Source organism: Chenopodium album, chromosome 15 (genome assembly GCF_948465745.1).
Source record: "Chenopodium album chromosome 15, dcCheAlbu1.1, whole genome shotgun sequence".
Taxonomy (NCBI): domain Eukaryota; kingdom Viridiplantae; phylum Streptophyta; class Magnoliopsida; order Caryophyllales; family Amaranthaceae; genus Chenopodium; species Chenopodium album.
Genome location: NC_137848.1, coordinates 5286832 through 5301297, shown reverse-complemented (window position 1 = coordinate 5301297; position 14466 = coordinate 5286832). Strand labels below are relative to the sequence as shown.

At 37.2% G+C, this 14466-nt stretch overlaps 2 protein-coding genes across 3 annotated transcripts; one reads left to right on the top strand and one right to left on the bottom strand.

Annotated features, from left to right (window-relative positions):
- The first annotated feature begins 6092 nt into the window (after nt 1-6092).
- Nucleotides 6093-7799, top strand: LOC145582774 (uncharacterized). The gene has a single exon (XM_081639792.1). The coding sequence runs from the start codon at nt 6292-6294 to the stop codon at nt 7498-7500; it is 1209 nt and encodes a 402-aa protein (XP_081495918.1). The 5' UTR covers nt 6093-6291; the 3' UTR covers nt 7501-7799.
- A 91-nt stretch (nt 7800-7890) lies between these two features.
- LOC145582773 (serine/threonine-protein kinase AFC2-like) lies at nt 7891-12588 on the bottom strand. Of its 2 annotated transcripts, none has more exons than XM_081639790.1 (12): nt 12229-12588; nt 11282-11471; nt 10788-10814; nt 10543-10696; nt 10359-10407; nt 10152-10266; nt 9780-9871; nt 9493-9631; nt 9321-9385; nt 9126-9223; nt 8379-8484; nt 7891-8285 (listed from the first exon to the last, which is right to left on the bottom strand). In XM_081639790.1, the coding sequence occupies exons 1-12, from the start codon at nt 12331-12333 to the stop codon at nt 8139-8141; spliced, it is 1287 nt and encodes a 428-aa protein (XP_081495916.1). In that variant the 5' UTR covers nt 12334-12588; the 3' UTR covers nt 7891-8138. The 2 variants fall into 2 exon arrangements, with proteins under 2 accessions (XP_081495916.1, XP_081495917.1); XM_081639791.1 differs by having other exon boundaries at nt 8379-8481.
- Nucleotides 12589-14466: the final 1878 nt, after the last annotated feature.

Here is a 14466-nt window from a genome sequence, read left to right as displayed (position 1 = left end):
TTTATTTCGTAACTGTAATTATAATAAATAATAGCAAAATGTTTTACTAATTGGAATCAATGGCAGGTTCTTTGGATACCGTATGGGCCCGAGTCCATTGTCATATCGGTAATCGAATTATTGAAATTCGTAATAGTTTGGAGGCATCAAGGTCTAAAATTGGGGAGATGTACAGACAATTGCCACTGTCACGTATAAATGGCAAAGTGTCTCAACATTGCTTGAAAGTACTTCATGCAGAGACCAAAAGGATGCGGGATTTGAGTTACCAGGTTTATGAACGCTGTGGATGTGCTATGCGTGTGACTCATGGTGTACCGTGTGCCTGCCAGATACATGATTCGCTAGTTGCACAGACAGGCTTGTATAGCAGCCAAATTCATTCTTTCTGGAAGACTTTGGTTATTAGTGACGGTGTTAACATTCTAGAATTGGTTAACGATTCAACCGAGGAGGCTGCACATTTTCGTTTCCTGGTTGATGAAGTCATGGAAAGTGATCCTACTGTACGTCGAAATTTATCGCGCATCATTGAAGAGGAGCTGCACCCGGATCATACACAACTTGAAGAACCACATGTGAACCTCAACGTTCGTGGTCGACGGAGGAACAATGACACCAGGCGTGATCGAAGTTATTTCGAGCATGTGAACCGTCAATACAATCAACGTGGCCGTGACCAAGAAATAAGTAATATTAAAAGTCTAGTGATTTTAAAAATTATATGTATTTCATCTTGTAGCTTTACTAATAATTAATCTTCGTAATTATGTGCAGCAGATCCGTGTGACATTAGTCAGTGCAAGTATTTGAACCAGCTTTCGGGCCCGATGTTGCCGTACATTACATCTTGGAAGGATGTCATTGGTGATGGGAACTGTGGCTTTCGTTGTGTCGCCGACTTCTTCTTGGGTGATCAGGCATTATGGTTTGACGCTCGAGAAACAATAGCGAACGAGATCGTCGGTCATCCTGATTTGTACGAACGAATTTACGGGCTTGGACGACTATGGATGAACATAGAGCGTATTCGATGGGATGGTGGGGCTGTTGGGGAGCGGCATTGGATGGTAACTATTCAAGATTTATTTCCTATTGCTACGTGGTTCAACGCAAGGGTGATTTGTCTCGGGGTAGGCCTAGTACCAACTTGCTACTACCCATGCATCACAGTGTTACCGCTGAGGGCACGAAACGGGGTCCTTTCGCCGAGTCGGGAGTTCGTGATTGCTATAGTTGGTGGATCACATTTCATCCGTCTTGACCTTGCACCTGATTCACCTCTCCCTCCGATCGCCGGTTGGTGGACTGAGCACCACGAAGCTAGTGTTAATGGATGGGATCAATAATATGAAGCTAGAAAGAACATGTGGGATGCATTAGTTAGATAGTATGTGCAACAAAAACTAAGAAATATACACTATCCATTTCTTATAGTACATGACTAATAAAAAAGAAATATAAAGCAATTCAAACAAGGTCACATAAAAACCACTAACACGACCAAAAAAGCAATCTAGAGTCTTATTTTTTACTTCCAATCAAATACAAGCTGCTCCGTCATTGTTCTAGTCTCACTAGACATGTGAGGATACTCAGTTAGTGCTCTTTGGTGAATCTCCATGGACCGACTCATCCACTGCAAATCACACAATAACATATTATATAAACAACAATTATTATAAGTCATTCTAAATAGTAAAATAAACACAAAAACTTATATAATTAGTGTTAGTCCGCTCTGGTAGATTGCTTGTAACTGCTGGACCTGGAGATACCCGAGAATGAGAAAACCTGTACAGCCACTGCATGTAACCAGGCGTAACAGAAGGAGCTCCAGCACTAAGTCTGGTGAGGGCACCTAAAACTAAACTCTGAGATACCCCAGGGACAAACCTCCTCCACATCACATCTGTCATCTCGGTCGGGAAGTCTACTCGGTACATCTTCAAGTTAGTCGGCCTCTTGGCCTTCTCTGGCCTGATAATGTCACGTGGAATGCCTTGCACGAAACCAAGCTGTCGAACCACTCTATCAGGCATGTACAGCTCTATGATGTTACGGTACTGGATGCAGCCAATGAATAAAGTGGGGGGCACTCCAAGTGCAGGATCAACTCCGTACGGTAGCCAGTTCACCTCACGGATAGTCAGCGCATCAATTCTAGTACGAAAAGATATCAGGCGCTCCAAGTTCTTGCTAGGACATCCCGCTCCAACATCCCAAGCAGACGCACGAGGGATATTAAGGTCCCTCGTCAAGGTACCCTGCTGAGGCCGAAAGCACGGAAAGTACTCGTAAATCCACGCTTGTAGAAGCGTGAGACAACCCGCGATCGAATCAGCACCTTTCCGTGATGCCGTGCCCAATTGACTAAACAAGTAAGCCAGTGCAACTGTGCCCCAAGCGTACTCGTTAATAGGGACATCCATATAACATAGCTCGTGGAGGAAGGAAGGATGCGTACGGTTACCACTCTTGTCTATAAACAGTGAACCTCCAAGCACTAACCACAAGTACGTAGTATATTGAGCACTAAACTACCTCTCAACCTCCAATGTCGACTCAAAAATCTTATCAGTCAACACCCCACTACCCTGCCAAATTGTCTTTGTGCCGCAAATCTCAGACAAATCATCCGGAGTCATATCCATGGTAATCGAGCACGCGTCCCGTAAGTAGTCCGTGCTAGGTGTAGTGGTGACCATCTTGCCATGTACACGTAGTCCAAGAATATTGTACACATCGTGCAACATGATCGTGATCTCCCCAAATGGCATATGAAAAGTGTTTGTATCTGGCTGCCATCTCTTAACAAAAGCAGAAATCAAAGGCCAATCAAGTTTTTTAAACATCAGCCCAGGCAAGTGAGACAACCAACTACCATCAATCAACTGGAGGTTCTCCACTGATTGACGACCTCGCCACGTAACCAAGTTAGAACACAGCTTTGACCTACTCAAACACCACAAAACACGTCGCTCCTGCTCGATCCATATATATCGTGCCACGTGACCACCAAAACTAGGGATAATAGTCCCATCCTCAGGACCACCCGGCATCGGCTCCTGCACTAACCATGCCTCTGCAGAGCTGGTAGTAGGATGACTCGATCCACTACCAACAAATCTCCCATACTGACCCCTATATACCATATGATAATCGTGGGGGGGGGGGGGCTCGATTCTTCATCCCGGTCACCAATATGACTAACCGAGACTTCTTCTTCGTCAGATGTAGGTACTCCACCTGGCGAATACATGGGTCGACTACTTCCTGACTGTTGGTCTCCCGACCAACCACTAGTAGACCCGTATTGCTGCTCGAGCTGAAACGGTACTGAACGAGATGATTGTCTCCTAACAGACGCATTCAAACGTCGTGATATTGCATGTCAAGCACCAGAACCCTCGATCTACATAAAATAAGTACAAAATCCAATTTCAGTAATAATTAAAAAAATACTACTTGTTTAAAGTTGGACTACAAAAAATACTATTCCAATTAATTAATTTCATACCAACACACCATTAATAATAATAATAATAATAATAATAATAATAATAATAATAATAATAATAATAATAATACTCACAAAAATAATCATACCAACCACAAATTTTAAAATATAATCATAATCATAATAATCACAATAGCAAAAACAATAATCATAATCACAAAAATAAACCAACAATAACATACTACTACTACTCATAATAATAAGAATAATAAGGTTTCAACAAAAAAAAAATAATAATATAAATAATCATAATAAAAATCATAAAAATAATAGCAATCATAATAGTAACAATAATAATAATATTATTATTACTAAATATAACAAAAACATTACAAATAATGTACTAATAACATAATAATCACAATAACAACAACAATCATAATCACAAAAACAACAATAATCATAATCACAAAAATCATGCTAACAATAACATACTACTACTACTACACATACTACTACTACTACTACTACTACTACTACTACTACTACTACTACTACTACTACTACTACTAATAATAATAATAATAATAATAATAATAATAATAATAATAATAATAATAATAATAATAATAATAATAATAATAATAATAATAATAATAATAATAATAATAATAATCATAATCATAATAAAAATCACAAAAATAATAATAATAATAATAATAATAATAATAATAATAATAAGATTTATTCACGAAAAAAAAAAATCGGAAATTGGGACTTCCGCCCAGAATTTCAGGATCCGCCTGAAATTTCTAGATCCTCCAAGGTTTTTCCGGAAATTTCAAGCGGATCTTGACTTCCGCCCAGAAATTCCGGAAAATCCATGGAGGATCCGGAAATTTCAGGCGGATCCTCCAAGGGAGTTCCGGAATTTCTGGGCGGAAGTCAAGACTTCTATTTTTTTTTTAAAAGCTTTTAACTGTTCGCCGCCGCCGCCTAACCCACGACCACCGTAACTCACCCTAATTCGCCTCGGATCAGCCATCCCTTTGCCTTGTTCTTCAAGTAGTGGTTGGAAGGTGGTTGTTGGTGATGGTTGTTTTTTTGTTTTTTGTTTTTTGTTTTTTGTTTTTTTTTTTTTAGATTTAAATTTCAAATTTAAATATTTAGAGAGATAAAATGAGAGTGAATGAGGTTAGCGAGTGAAATATGTGACTCGTTGAGTAGAAACTCCGTAATTATATGCTAGGGGTAGAAAAGGAAATTCTTATAAAAATGGGAGTGTTAGTATGTAATTTGCGAGCGACGTTTAACAACACCCTTTTGATTTGCCAAAAAATGAATACATTCCTTAATAAAGGACTAGAGAAAGTACTTTTCATTATTTTTTTCTTAATAACATCCTAAAGTTAAAATTTTCCTCTTTTTATTTTTTTTATTTTTTTTTTACAAAAGTTAAGATTTTCTTAATAACAAGTAAATTTTGAACTTTTAACATTTCTCTCAACGATAATTTAACTATTAACCATTTTTTAAAGTAGTAATAATATTTATAAAGAAAAAAAAATCCCTTATTGTATGCAGTATGAGTATGACTCTATATCTCTTATTAGTCTTATACTCCCTCCATCCCTTAATACAAAATCTCTTTCTCTTTATTATGTGAGTAATAAATACTAAAAGGAGGCTTTGTATTAAGAGACGGAGGGAGTACTCTGTATTACTTGGCCCATTCAATTGTATACTTAAGACAAGGCACAAGCGCACAAGGCCTTCAAATAAAAAGGGCCATGTTTGATGTTGGGTCATACGCTTTATGTTAAACTCTAGCCCGCCCAGCCGAACATGGCTTTTGTTGTTTGCATAGATGAGAAAAAAGGATGAGCTACTTGCCTACTTTGGAGTAAACAGAAAGTGTAGGGGTTCACCTACATTGCTAGCATGTACTCGTACCAACTAACATATGGGAGGAAAGGAAGGTATATTGGACATGCTATCTATAGAAGAGTATACTCTCTACTTTACTCGGGATTTTTTACATTGCAACGTTTGCACTTTTGATTTGTACTGTAGTTCTCATGTTTTGTGTATGAGCTTGTGTAATAGACAATCATCCATTTGTTCCTAACCTAAAAAAAACAATCTATTTACCTTCAATATCATTAGTGTAATTCACATTTATTTCCTCTCCATAATTTTTCACTTTTGATTCGATAAGTATTAGGGAAGTATGAATCTGAATCAAACAACATGTACACACGATAGTAGCCAGTAAAAAGGTCAATTTATTAGGCGAAAACTAAGGTTTATTTTGGTGAAGGAGCACATCGATAAACTTATTTTTTGCATTTTTCTGAGAATAAACGGGAGGGGGGGCAATTTGTTACATTTGAGGTGTATGTTCATGCATTTAGCAACACTCAATACAGTATAAACATATTTTTATCTCCAAAATCATACTAGAAGAATAATTTCTATTTTTTTTGTTATTTTTAAAGGCAATATTCATCTATCCATGAAGAGGATAGAAGACTTTTCCATCTACAAAGTTTACACTCTTCAACATAGAATTAAGATAAGCATATTAAGGCACACCAACAGTAGCAAAAAGGCAGCCAAAGAAAGATTACTTGCCTCCCTTGCTGAACTATTATGTGATACTTTACCTTTCTATCAATCTTCTTCCTCACTTTCAGCTGTTTTTCTAAGTGACAATTCATTTTCATTCCTTCACCACCTTAAAACACAGTATCTCCTTCTCTTACATTATTTAGCTCTTTACTGCCACTGCTTCGCTATTTTCTTTCACCCCTCTCTCACCATCTATATTCATGTCTCCGTATGGAGACACCAACCCTCATTTCTGGCCCGACCAACCTGATTTTCCGGCACCACAGCATATTCAGCCAGAACCAAGGCAACCTTGGGATGGTCATCTTCATCTTCCTGATCATGTTCAACAGCCTGATATGAAACATGTAAGGCCTCGGCGAAGGCAGTCATTCCCTTATCCACCACCCCCCATTATCCGCCTTCCGAGAAGCCCTCCTGAACTTTCTGATCAACTGCCCCCAAGCCCGCCACAGCATCATCGCCCCCCAAGCCCGCCACAGCATCATCACCCTCAAAGTCCTCCACCACGGCGACGCCCCATACCACTTTCCCGCCCTGTTGAGGGGCCCTCAAGCCCGCCACAGCATCATCACCCTCCAAGTCCTCCACCGAGGCAATGCCCCATACCACTTTCCCGCCCTGTTGAGGGGCACCCAAGCCCACCACAGCATCATCGCCCTCCAAGTCCTCCACCGCGGCAACGCCCCATACCACTTTCCCGCCCTGTTGAGGGGCCACCTCTGGGAAGCACCCAGGCACGGCCCAAGCCCCACTCACAGCACCCTCGCCCACACCATGTGAGCTTTGAACATGGTGCTCCCCCGCCCCGGGAGAACTTGGTGTACCCTACACCAACCAGGACCAAGCCACTAACATGGTTTGGAGCAGTCTTCTGTGTGATCCTATGGTTAGTCATAATACTAGGAGGCCTCCTGGTGCTCATAATATACCTTGTATACCGCCCCCGGACCCCACACTTCGAGATATCAAGTGCATCCCTCAATGCTGCATATCTGGACCTGGGCTACCTCCTAAACTCTGACATCACAGTGCTTGCCAATTTCACAAATCCAAATAAGAAGGTGAACGTAGACTTCAACTATGTGGTCTTACAGCTATACTTTGACAAGCACCTCATTGCTAATCAATACATCGAGCCATTCTCGGCTTTTAACACAGAATCCAAGCTTGCCAATGTAGAGTTTGTAAGCAGTCAGGTTAGGCTTCCATTGACAGTCACGCAACAGCTCATTACACAGGTACAAAGAAATAGGATTTCACTTGAAGTTGATGGAATTTTTCATGTAAGATCAAATTTCGGAAGCCTTTTAAGATACTCTTATTGGTTGTATGGCCACTGTCAAATTGAATTGACAGGCCCCCCTAGTGGTGTTATGTTAACCAGCCATTGTAGAACAAAGGACTGAAGCATTCTTAGGCACAGGACCAGATTTTTCTAAAATTTGTTTTTGTAAATTTTTGGGTTTGAGATTTATTTATTTTATCATTCAACCATTAATACAAATTTCCATCAATGGATAGATCTAGATTTCTGTAACAAATGATGCCTTTGATTTAAATATCTAGTTGTCATAACCACATATTCACTACTTTCAGAAAAATTAGGCTCAAGTCTTCCACACACTGAAAATTAATCGTACAAGACGTACAGAAAATAATACCAGAAAGGTTTCAGGTATACAAGCACAACAAAATTGAGAGAGAAAAAAGAGAGAAGGGGGGGGGGGGGGTGGTAGGGGAAGAATAGACTAATCACACATCAGAAAACTCAAAAATCAAAAGCAGCAGACTGATGCTGAAAGAAAGGTATCAGAATATTTCTAAATTTTTTGGTACTTTCCTGGATTTCCAAGATTCAGCTCAATAAGCTTCAAGATGAATTCCTCTCAAAACATCCTTTTATTTACAGCTCGCAATGAAGAAGCAACTGCGCTAGAGGTATCAATCTAATGTTTTCCCACTTTTTAGGGAACCAGAGGATAAATATGCCTAATCTACTACAAACAGAAGAGGATTAGTACAAACGACAACAGTGAGAAACCACTCAGAATCTGTAGCGGTTTCTTGTAAGGAAGGGATGCCTGAGGGCTTCTCTAGCTGTCATTCTCAAGGTAGGGTCATAATGAAGAAGCCCTTGCAAGAGGTCAATGAGATCTCCAGCAGAATGATCCACATGTTGCATCACTAAGTTCTGAAAAAGAAATTCAATTCCCACTTCAGACATGTTTTATCACACTCTTTTCCTTGCAGAGGCAGGGGAAGAAGATAAGGAGGGCATACATACCTGAAGACGAGGCAGTTTCAGAACAGCCTTGATGCTTTCCCTGGAAGTAGCACCTTCAGGCCAGTTCAATCTTCCCCGTCTAATGTACTTCTCTGCATGTCGACTGCTAAAGGAAAACAAAAAGGAGGTCCAAATATCAGTAAAAGATCAAACACATGTGTTTCCATTCAAAGGTCAAAGAAAAAAAAAAGGAATAGAAAGAAAAAAATACATTCCTACATGTCTTTTTAACCTAACTAAGGCTGGTTTAATCCGCGTATCATCCCAAATAGATTTCCTAATTTCATATATCAGGCTATCAGCTACAAACTAACAAGCTATTTACAACCAATCTATAGTCAAACCACCTAAATCAATAAGTTGGTCAAACCAGTTAATAAAAACAGGTATATCAATTAGCTACCAGCTAGTCCCCCATTCTGTGGCAAATGAGACATTTTACACATGCCTTGGGATTATCCATTCTCGTGATGATTTCCTGACACTTTCATACACTATATGCTTTTATCAAGTTTCTTAAAACAATTCAACCACCAAAGTTCAGGCATATATAAACAATAGCCTTTTTAAATCAAAAGGTGAAATTATGTTAAAATATGATAACCTGGCAACTGCAGCAATTCTATAGTACTATTAGTCGTCAATTATATAGGACTTTCATGTAACCAGAATTTACACCCTAAGACCCATCAACATAGGGCATAGACATGACAATTGATGACAGAAGTTTCTAAACTGGGCACATACTCAGTTTTTCTTAAGAAGTGATCTGGCAAGGGGCCCAAAACCCTCTCCATCATGGCTAAATGTTCCAGATTCTCATGTGTTTGGAACAATGCCTCTCCCTGCCAAAAATTTAACAAAGAATAAAAGGGCCAGTTCAGAATTTTGAAGAGTGTATACCAAAGCTATCTCAATAACATTAGTAGTAGCATGGCATACCGAGCAAAGTTCAGCCAAGATACAGCCAACACTCCATAAATCACATGGGTAACTCCATCCAAGCCCTTCATAAGGGAAAACAAGAAAAGAAAAGAAAGAGATAAGGGAAATTTTAATAACAAAGACAATTTTCTAAATGCTTACAGCAGAGAAATAATGATAATCAGCATACCAAGAATGACCTCAGGTGCACGATAATGTCTAGTAGAAACAATATAGTTATGCACTTGGGTGCCATGAGCTGTACTGCCAAAATCAATAACCTTTATTGCACAAGACTTTGGCAGCCGCTTTCCCTCTCTCATAGTACCCTGCAAAGGAAAACAAGAATTAAGACACAATTATTAGTCCACATCCATCTGCAAGGGCGGAGAAACAGTCAAAATAGAAATCTAGATGAGGAAAAATCAGATTTATTCTAAATGGAAAGATTAAGCAAAAACCCAATATTTATAATACCTTATTATCTGGGATTTTTACATATTCAGAAGAAATAAAAAGTATATTTTCTGGCTTCAAATCAGTGTGGACAAGGCGCAAATCATGCATGACTGCAAGAGGAAACCAAACGAACATAAGGTATTGTAACAATTCCACCTGCTTAAAGACTATAAATTCCACCTGAACAAGTGAAAATATAATTACACAATAGAAGACAAAACTTGGAAAAGTTAAAAAGATAGATCATCAAGTACAAGAGGTCAATGTAATTATGTAAACACACGATGTAGAGAGACAGTGCATGCATTCATCAAAATCGTACCGACTATAATTGCTTTAATTAAGAAAAATTACAAAATAAAAAGAGAATTAAGGTCAATAACCACGGACATGCTACACATTCCAAGAGTTGTCTTCCAATCTCGCGAACTAGGTCAACTGGAAATGATCGATAATTGTTTTTCCGAAGAAAATCAAATAAGCTTGGTCCAAGCATCTCAAACACCTGTTGAACCAATCATATTCATCCAGATGTCTTAATCCCCATTTAATACTAAGCTGGGGAAATCATAATATCATAAACAGTTGTATACTTACAATACATATATGGTTACGATAGTCAAACCAGTTTCGTATTTGAACACAACTGCATAGATGAATTCATTTAACCCATTATCAACACGTTCACCTCAGATAAGCTAAACCTGACAACACCAAAAAAAAAAAAAAAAAAAAAAAAAAGGGAAAACAAAATGGAATAATTATATAGAAAGGCATGTACCCATTAGCATTTCTGTTGTGTCTCCCAAGCTGCTCGAGCACCTCAATTTCTATCATTGCAGCATCACGATATTTCTTGATACTTCGGACAATCTTTATGGCAACTACCTCTCTCAATTCTCTATCCCAGCATTCTAGGACTTGACCAAAGGTGCCTGGACATAAATTACACAAAACAAATATGAGACAAGGGTAGGGATATTATTATAATCATAAATTCTCCTATACGGATATTATAGGACAAACCTTCTCCAATCTTTTTAAGAATCTTATCTGCACATGCAAGTAAAACAAAAAGAGTTAGTATCCATAAAACTTTTAGCTTTAGCAAAATGTATTCGAAAGCCAACCAACTAGAATGCATCATTGAATTAATAAAAGCTAAGTTCTAACAATGACATTGTTTCATTTGACTCATAATAATCTAATAATGTTCATAAATTTTAGGAGGAAGATATGCTAAGAACAAAAGAAAAAATGTAGTTTATAAAAGGCAGTATGATTTTCAAAAGGCTATTCAGTTTAAAAGCAGAAGCAAACTTTGAAAAAAACAATTTATGATGTATAGACAACTTTTGAATTTTACTGCCGCCAAGTAAATTGAAAAAGGGTCAACGAATACACAAGCTTGACAGCAAATTTTCCTATCAAAGGGAGATAGGTGATGAAAATAATGCAAATTCCACATGCAAAAAAGAAAAAGAATGAAAGGTATGCTTGATAGCAATGCAGTATATTACAGCGAGGTGTTAAATTTTCTCCAAGCTCAAATATGTAATGCCCATCTTTGTCATCATCGCGCCATGGTGGAGAGCCTTTATGAACATTCAATCCCTTCACAAAATGACTAGGATGCTCCAAATGTACTCTTGTTGGTCCAAAGCTTGTGATATTGCCAACCTCTTGGCCACTATATAATCCTGACTGAGCCTACACACCAGCCATCGATTCATTTCTAACTTACAGAAAATCAATCTATGTTCACACTATGCCAATTTATTTATCCCTCTCAAGCCACACTCATGAAGAAATCACAAGAAGATATGAAAAACAATGGTTCAAAATGATTAATCAGTAAAAATACAAAGAAACTAAACACAATGCTGCCGAAAGATTCAAACTTTGAACAAATTTATAAACAACTAAGAACTCACACTCACTACACGAAGTTAATCGATAACCAAACCCAACATAGCATCACTACCAGCTCATTATAGTACCCAAATCACGGAAAATAAACACTATAACCTCATCCCCCAAGGCATCAAGTCATCAACTACTTGACCAAAACTATAACCTCCTCCCCCAAGGCATTAGCAAAGAATAAATTGCAACTACATAATCAACACTGGGCAATTCATGATAATAGATGAACCCTTGAACCTCCAAACCAACTCACCAAGCTTTCTTAAAAGACCCCCCTCCTCCCAAAAAAAAAAAAAAAAAAAAAAACCATAAAATATTCTCTACTTTCAGCTGAAACCCACTTAGTAACAACAGTTTTCAAAACTAAATTGCATCAAAATCATCAACTTCAACCCTAATCTAGAAAACCCTAATTCCAAACAAACAGAAGCAGCAGCTATCAAGAATAGATGAAATTTCAACACAAATCACATACACAGTAGTAATTAAACTAAGAATTAGAAGAAAAAACCAAATTAGAGGAGAGAGAAAGAGGACTCACCTTGGAAGATTGTGGGGTTTCCCAGGTCGAAATTCTGGGTCTTTTTCTCGGGCGACGATCCATTTGACTATTAGGGATTTCTCGCATATACTCCATTTCCATCATCCAACAGAAAAATAGAGAAGAATTAGATCAGATCAGTGTTAAGATGATGTGAATTCATGGCGTTTCTTTGCTAAAATTGAATTGAAACCCTAATTTAGCGACTCTACTGTCTGTATAAATCTGGATGTTCTAAAAGTTCATATCTGGGGACGCTACCGTCATGTGCGGCGGTACACTGGATTCACTCTGTCTCACTTCATCTCAACCGTTGATCTTCATCGCCTGGTGATGAGGGAGCAAGATCTTTGATATATACCGTTGATTTTGATGATTTAATTATGTGCTTTTGTTGTGCTCTTATAGGTTTGACAACTTACAAATGCATTAAATAAAGGAAAACACTTAAAAAAAATTAAACAATTTTTTTTTTTAATAAAAAAATGATAAGTTTGTAAACAAAGCAGTCTTTTTTTTTTATTTTTTTTTTTGGGGTGTCGTAAGGTGACACACACCAAAACACAAATCGGGTAACCTTGACCGAGTAACCCCGGCCTGATCAGCTATACCGTGTAACAAATTAACACGCACCAAAACAATGATCGGGTAACCTTTGATTGACCAAGTAACCCCTAACCAAGTAACCCCGACTGAGTAACCCTAGCCAAGTAAACTCTGACTGAGTAACTCGGCTACAATGTGTAACCAGCCACATGATAATTTGTGTTTTGTAAACGTAAGATTATAACATGTTTTACTTTTAAATTAAATACGGGTTTAAATACAAAAAGTATAAGAAGATCAACATATAATAAATTAAAAAAAAAAAGTTTCAACATATAAACTTTGGATTGTAAAAAAAAAAAAATAAAATAAAAATAATGTGAAATTGTGAATACATTTATACACCAAGAGTTTAATATGAAAAATATAAGTAAAATTTCAAAAATAAAAAAAATAAAATAAAAAATTTGTAAATCATTGTCTTTTAATTGTTAACTAGTGTGTGGCTCGGGCGATGCCCCGAGTTGCTAGTTTGAATTAACATTCGATTAGTTTTTGCTTAATATATTGAAAATCATCTTAAAAATTTAATATTTTGAAAAAAGATTTCTCTTAGGAGAAACAAATTTAATATTTGTAACAAAATTTAATAGAAGTTGTTAAATTATCCTATGATATGTAACAAATAGTAAAATTAAGGACTAATCATCTTATCCAAGTTAATTATAATTTTGTTGGATAAATTTACACAACATATGGATAGCTAAAGCGGTACGACTTGCATAGTAATACTTGTTGGTCTCAAGTTCAAGTCTTGCTATAGACATTTTTTAGATGTCAAATCTAATCCTTATTGTGGAGGTGACGTGGCATATATTTATGACTTGGCACGTTTATAGAGCTTAAAAGGGTGACACGTGACACAGATTCTGTTTTAGGAACGCTTTTTAATATATAAGTATAGAAGTATAGATATAGATATAGATTTATTTTGTAAAAAATCTTGAAGATATAATAAATGATCCCATAAAATCAAAAGGGGAGCTATAATCACCTAAACCATCCTTCACTCTTATAAAAAGTTTCTATATCAATTTAAGTTTATATAAATACTCCTTATAAAGATTACAAGGGGTATATTAAGGCATGAATTAGATGGTTTTGACTTTCGAGCACCAAGCATGCTTCTCGCCAGGCTCTTGAGGCCTTTTCAGAACCCCAAGAAATACACCTCAATGCATAACCTTATTAGGTCCAAAAATTTACACTGAAGTCCAAATTTAAAGGCTATAAATCTATAATACAAAGTACATGAAAATCGAACCATTTTGATAGATTTCAGGATCAGTTTCTAAAGCTCTAAGTGGTGATTGGGGATGCATATAGGGGTCATATAATGTTATTTGAAACCATATACATCCTCTAATTAGTCACGTAAAGGTCCATTTTGACCTTATGTTACTGAAGGGAGACATTTACATAATTGATAGTTTAAAGACAAAAAATGAAAGCCCTTTGGGGTCGTATAAGTTGGTTTGGATTTATATTATGCCTACCAATAGATTTTATAAAATTCCAAGGAGAATTCGGTACAATTACGTGTTTATTTTGAAATTAGTTATATTGGTAATCAAGTGCTACACGAGATGGTTTCAATTACTAATTTAACATCCCAAGACCCTATTAAGGTGT